The sequence below is a fragment of the Nesoenas mayeri genome (genome assembly GCF_963082525.1).
Source record: "Nesoenas mayeri genome assembly, chromosome: 8".
Classification (NCBI taxonomy): Eukaryota; Metazoa; Chordata; class Aves; order Columbiformes; family Columbidae; genus Nesoenas; species Nesoenas mayeri.
The window spans coordinates 25,945,514-25,951,513 of NC_137554.1; the positions used below are offsets into that span (position 1 = coordinate 25,945,514).

The window sequence follows — 6,000 nt, forward strand, 5'->3', positions numbered from 1 at the left end:
CTTGCGTTCGGCTGGATTTGATGGGAGGTCGTTGCTCAGGGAGCGAGGATGCACTCTCTGATAACCCAGCAGTGATGCCTATGCAAAGAATTCATAAAAAACATGTTACCTCCCAGTCTGCAGGTATTTCAGCTGCAATAATCAGGTGGCTGGTGGGCTTGGGGGGCTGCCCGTGCCTCCGTGCGCGGCTGGCACTGACACAAGGTGTCTGCTCCAGTTTGCCCAGTCCCCGATGCACAGCCCAGGGCTGCGTCCTCCGGAACAGAAGGCTTGGGGAGCCCATGCTGTCTCCCTGGGCTCATTAGGGTAATTAACGTGTGCGTGGTGATGGGGCTGTCACGTGTGGGTGAGGTGCTCAGTTTGTCCATCCGTGTGCTGTGACAGACGGACCTGCTGCACTTACTGAGCATCGTTATCCCGGGCTGCGGCTGGAACCACTTATTCCCCTGAGTTTCTTAAGATATATGACCAAGATGAAGACCCGTGGCTACATTAATTTTTTACACCCTTTTAGGTTACATTATACATTTGAAGGGGAAACCCCAGCACCAGAGAGGCTCCTCTGTGCCTCTGGGAGACAGCAACTTGGGTTTTATACATTAACACGCTGCCTGCGCTGTTGTATTTGTAAGGCGTGAGTAATCTTCACCTGCCAATGATGCATTTTTTCACAATTAATATATCAAAACTCAAAGTGTAATGCAAGTGACAGAAGTGCTTTTGTCAGGAGATATTATAAAGCCTGATTTCCTGGAGGCAGCCTCTATTATTTATAATACTTGCAGAAAATTTGCAGCAGCAAGCCAGGACCTTACTGAATGTCACAAAGAAGCCACCACAGATTGCTTAGATCTGAGGGAAAAAGCAGCAGAAAATGGGGCTGAGGCAGGCAGCAGCAGATAAAGAAGGGAGAGGATTATTTTTTAAGATAGTCCAAGCAGAGAAGCAGGAGCTCACCAGAAACACACTGCATTTTGCATGGTCACTTTGCTTTTCCTTCACCTCCACCTGCAGAGATGCTGCCCATCCCCAGGCCGGTGTTTAATCTCATGTGGCTTCAGCTGAAACTGCCACACACTTGTGTGCTCTAAATAAAACCCTGGGCTCAATTTACAGCCTGATTCACCTGCCTAATTCAGACCCTGTAAATGAAGGTAACAGAGCAAAGGGGTGTTGGGGTCCCCAGGAAACTGCCCCTCCAGAGACCTTTTACATTCCTTTTTAGCTGGTTTGGGGCAAAATAATCCTTGTGTTTAACCTGATGATATACATATATATGACTGTGATATATATATATATTTTTTTAAAAGTGGTGTGTTGGAGAAAAATAGATCAGGCTGATCTGGCGGTACCAGGGCAGGGCTGTTGACTCCTTGAGGAGTTTTTCGGGTACCTGGGGGTTCAGCAACTTGTACGTCAAGTAGGCGACAGTCACCACTTGCCATCTTCTTTGTGACGGGCACGGGGAACGGGACATTGTTCCCCACGCAGGGTTTCCAGCACACCCAGGGCTTCTGGAATATGCTTTGCAGTAATGTTTTCATCCTCAAATATTTTTCGGAGACAGGTATTTCTGGCCAGCAAAGGGAAACCTGTGTGTGACTATGCAGGGCTAAACTATTTTAGAGCCTGGCCAGCATCCACAGATGCACAACATGACCAAAGCAAACTTTTCCACCCTTTTTCTTTTTTTACCAGCTAAATAAACCACAGATTAATAGCTTTAGCTCTTGCACCTGGAGTTCCACGTTCTCCTCCGTAGCTCCAGGTTTCTGACAATGTGCGGATCTGCCGCAGCGTGTCGTGGGCTTTGTGGAGCGAGAGCCGGGCAGGAGAGGGGGGATTGCAGGGGTCCCGCAGGTTGGGGTTCAGGTAGCATTGGGGGGGACACTGCTGACACCCCACTCTTCCATGGGCAACCTGAGCCCTCCAGCCAAGGGACAAGGACCCTCCCCAGCCCATCTTGCCGGGGTCCAGAAACCTGCTGCAAAAACTGTCATGCAAAGCACTGGGGCTGCTGCGGCCCCGCATGCTGCTCCTGCCTGGGGCTTCTCCATTATTTTCTCTGCTTGCTTTTCTTTTTTTTGGGGTGGGGGAAGATAATTTTAAAATGTTTTAAAAGCCTCATCCAAAGCCTAGAGAATTTTTTCTTAATATTTGCCCATAGAGCTAGGCTGGGGATCCTGGTGAGCACCCCATTGCCCTGGCTATGGGAGGGACTGGTGCTATTTTTCTCTGCACGTAAGAACAGGAGGTTTTTGGTCTGTTGCAGGCTCGTCGCGGGGACCCAGCCCCCTCACCATGGGGGCACAGGACACCCTGCCTGTCGCTGCCGCCTTCACAGAAACCGTCAATGCGTATTTCAAAGGGGCCGACCCGAACAAGTAGGTGATATCTGACAGGGTCTGGGTGTCGATATGGGGAGGTCCTGGGGTTGGGACAGGCTTGGGGTGCTGTTGATGCTTCAGTGAGCATCTTGAGGGTACAGGGATGTACTGTCCATGCGCAGGATGCTTCTGGGGCATCCCCAGGAGCATCGGCCTCACCCCTAGCAGGCTGCCAGCCTGTGCTGCTGTTTCAGCTCGCTCTGGTTTAGAATCACAACAGGTTTACTCCCCGGTGTAGTGGGTGGGGAGCGGGGGCTGTCACCACACCATCCCTGGCATGAACAATCCCCTCCTGCTGCATTTTGAGCCCCCCCATTTTCTTCCTCCCCACCTTGATCTCTGTGTTTGGTCCTGCAGGTGCATCGTGAAGATCACCGGGGAGATGGTGCTGTCGTTTCCAGCCGGCATCACCCGACACTTTGCCAACAACCCCGCTCCGGCGGTACTCACCTTCCGCGTGCTGAACTACAACCGGCTGGAGCACGTCCTGCCAAACCCCCAGCTGCTCTGTTGGTAAGACCCTGCCGCGCAGCACCCCAAAGGAGGGTGGGTTTCCAGAAAAATAAGGTGCTTTGTAAAAACACATGGCCCAAAATATCTTCCTTGGTAGCCTGCCCTGATATTGGGAAGGAAATTCTCAAGCCCTTAAATATTTGCCAGAGTACCCCCTCTGAGAACAGTCTCTTTGCCAGGCAGAAGAGCATCATAGAATCTCTTTGGTTGGAAAAGACTCTCAAGATCACTGAGTCCAACTGTTCACCCACCCCTGGCACTGACCCATGTCACTGAGAACCTCATCTCCACATCTGTTCAACCCCTCCAGGGATGGTGACTCCACCACTGCCCTGGGCAGCCTGTTCCAATGCCCAGCAGCCCTTTGGGGAAGAAATTGTTCCCCAGATCCAACCTCAACCTCCCCTGGCGCAACTTGAGGCCGTTTCCTCTCATCCTGGTGCTTGTTCCTGGGGAGCAGAGCCCGACCCCCCCTGGCTCCAACCTCCTTTCAGGCAGTTCAGAGATCAGAAGGTCTCCCCTCAGCTCCTGTTCTCCAGCTGAGCGCCCCAGGTCCCTCAGCTGCTCCCATCACACTTGTGCTCCAGCCCCTCACCAGCTCCGTTCCCTTCTCTCAACTCGTTCCAGCACCTCAAGGGCTTCCTTGTCCTGAGGGGGCTCAAAACCAAACACAGAGCATCTGCAGAGAGAAGCGTTTTGATGGGGTTTGCTCATTTTCTGCCTCGCTCTGCTCGTTATACCTCCTGTTTGCAAAATGAGGTGACCTACAGGTTGCACCTGCTGTGCCTCCGCGGAGGCAGCTGAGGACAAGACAGAGATGGGCAGGAGGGAGGTGATATTTCTTTAAATGTGGGATTAAATGTGGTCTCAGCCCGTGACTGGCACTGCTGCCCTACATGCTTTGTGGGAAAGCTTTTTTTCTGATGAGGTGGCTTATGCCAAGGGTTAATTCTCCTCTGTGCAGTGACAACACACAGAGTGATGCCACCACCAAGGAGTTCTGGGTCAACATGCCAAATCTGATGACTCACCTAAAGAAGGTATCGGAACAGAAGCCGCAAGCCACCTATTACAATGTGGATATGCTCAAATACCAGGTAGGGGTCTTTCTGTAAGACAAACTGTGCCAAAAAATGTGTGCTTAGCTTATAGATGTAAAAACTGGTATTTCCCTAGTGCAGAGATAACATGAGTTGAGGGCATGCTGTCCTGCTTGTCCCACCTCTGTGTCACTAGATTGTACTGGGCTCAAAATCAGGCAAATTTTCTATGAGAATCCAAGGTATTGTCTCCTCTGCAACCAAATGCAATGACCGCGTCTGTAAAATGGGATTTCTCCCTTCACCCCTATGGAAACTAAATGTTTTTTCTGTCATTTTGGAAGGTATCTGCCCAGGGTATTCAGTCTACTCCATTAAACCTTGCAGTGAGCTGGCGGTGTGACCCTGCAAGCACTGACCTCCGCATCGACTACAAATACAATACAGAGGCAATGACCACACCGGTCGCTCTAAACAACGTCCAGTTCCTTGTCCCCGTCGACGGAGGAGTAACCAAACTTCAAGCTGTGCTTCCTCCTGCTGTCTGGTAGGAAGAAATCTGCAACCCTACTCTGATTTTACTTTTTTTTAATCACCATTCCCACACGCATGTGGTCAGAGCTGAACCTATGTGCACAAGAGGCAGAATAACAACCTTTATTTCTTGTTTTGGTTACTTTTATCCTGCTGCCTGTCACCCATTGCTTAATTGTTATGGTGCAATGCAAGAGCAGCATTTTCCTGCCCTGGGTCAAACCCAAAGCCAAACTCTTAGAATTGTAGTTCTGGAGAGCGGCACCAGAGCTCCTCCTCCAGCCCACACAGCCTTTAGCGAAATTCAAACCACTCCTTCGTAATTTCTTGTTTCCTACAGAAATGCTCTTCTTCATGTGTTTTTAGGAATGCTGAACAGCAAAGGATATTGTGGAAGATCCCTGATATCTCTCAGAAGTCGGAAAATGGAGGTAATCCTGTAAATGTGCATGCTATTAACTCTCAATACTTAAATCTGACACTGACCCATTTATCGTGCCTGCACACAAGTCCAGACGTGCAGGTTTCTGCCGGCACTTGCTAAGGGAAGATGCTATTTAAAGCTGGGACCAAAGAGCTTTGAAAAGCAGGGACTGGCAGGCTTTTGCCAACTGCTTTGGTGTCACGGAAGGGTATTAACACATCGGGTTTGGGCACGGTTGTTTGCCGAGTCCTTTGCTCCACTGACCCTCTCCATTTTTGAAGGCTGAGGCTCCATGTCACATCCCTGTCGGGGAACCGCAGCCTCCCACATGGCACCCATGCAGCTCGGCTGCCCCGTATCGCTGGGGTGTCTGAAAAGTAAAAATCTGCTGGGAGGGTGAGGGGGTTTGGCTCTGTTGCCCCCAGGTATGCTGCTGGCTCAGGTACAGCTATGGCTGTGGGCTTCACTTGCAGCACGTTGGGCATCTCCTCGGCTTTGCCGGCAAATCTGGTCCTGGGATGTGAGATGTGCCTCTCTGGGCTTGTAAAAGGGTCTCATGTGGGATTTTTAAATCGCAGGTGTGGGGTCTCTGCTGGCCCGGTTCCAGCTGTCAGAGGGGCCCAGCACTCCAGCCCCCCTGGCCGTGCAGTTCACCAGCGAGGGGACCACACTTTCCAGCTGCGACATCGAGCTCGTCGGCGCTGGGTACCGCTTCTCCCTCATCAAGAAGAGGTTTGCGGCAGGTAGGTACCTTGCTGGTGGCTGCTCTTGGGATGGCAGTGTCCTCAGCGGCCCCCTCCAGCTGTGCAGCACATCTGGACTGCCCTTGCTGTGTATTTGTTGGCTGTACAAGCCACCATAGCATGGTGTGACAGGGTTGGCTGGCAGCAGAGGGGCAAAAGCTCCCTTGCATGAAATAAATCCTTACCAGAGCCTTGAATTTAATGGGCTCTTTTCTGCTGATGGGTCCTGTGCGAAAGGCAAGGCTTGGGAATCTCCAAAGCGTAGAGAAAAGGCAGCTCAGGCGAGATCTTGTCACCATGTCTCAGCATTTAGAGTGGTTACAAAGAAGGTAGAGATTCCTTTTTTGCAAGGAGTCCCA

The 6,000-nt window shown here is 51.2% G+C and overlaps 1 protein-coding gene across 1 annotated transcript in view; it reads left to right on the forward strand.

Annotated features, from left to right (window-relative positions):
• SGIP1 (SH3GL interacting endocytic adaptor 1) overlaps positions 1-5,760 on the forward strand; it is a gene marked incomplete at both ends in the record, with an annotated part of 46,978 nt that extends 41,218 nt beyond the window's left edge. The window contains 6 exons of the mRNA XM_080349090.1: positions 2,273-2,384; positions 2,745-2,900; positions 3,865-3,997; positions 4,285-4,487; positions 4,841-4,905; positions 5,477-5,760. Coding sequence (XP_080205216.1) covers positions 2,273-2,384; positions 2,745-2,900; positions 3,865-3,997; positions 4,285-4,487; positions 4,841-4,905; positions 5,477-5,760 — 953 coding nt within the window. The remainder of the gene's footprint in view (positions 1-2,272; positions 2,385-2,744; positions 2,901-3,864; positions 3,998-4,284; positions 4,488-4,840; positions 4,906-5,476) is intronic.
• Between the last annotated feature and the right edge of the window lie 240 nt (positions 5,761-6,000).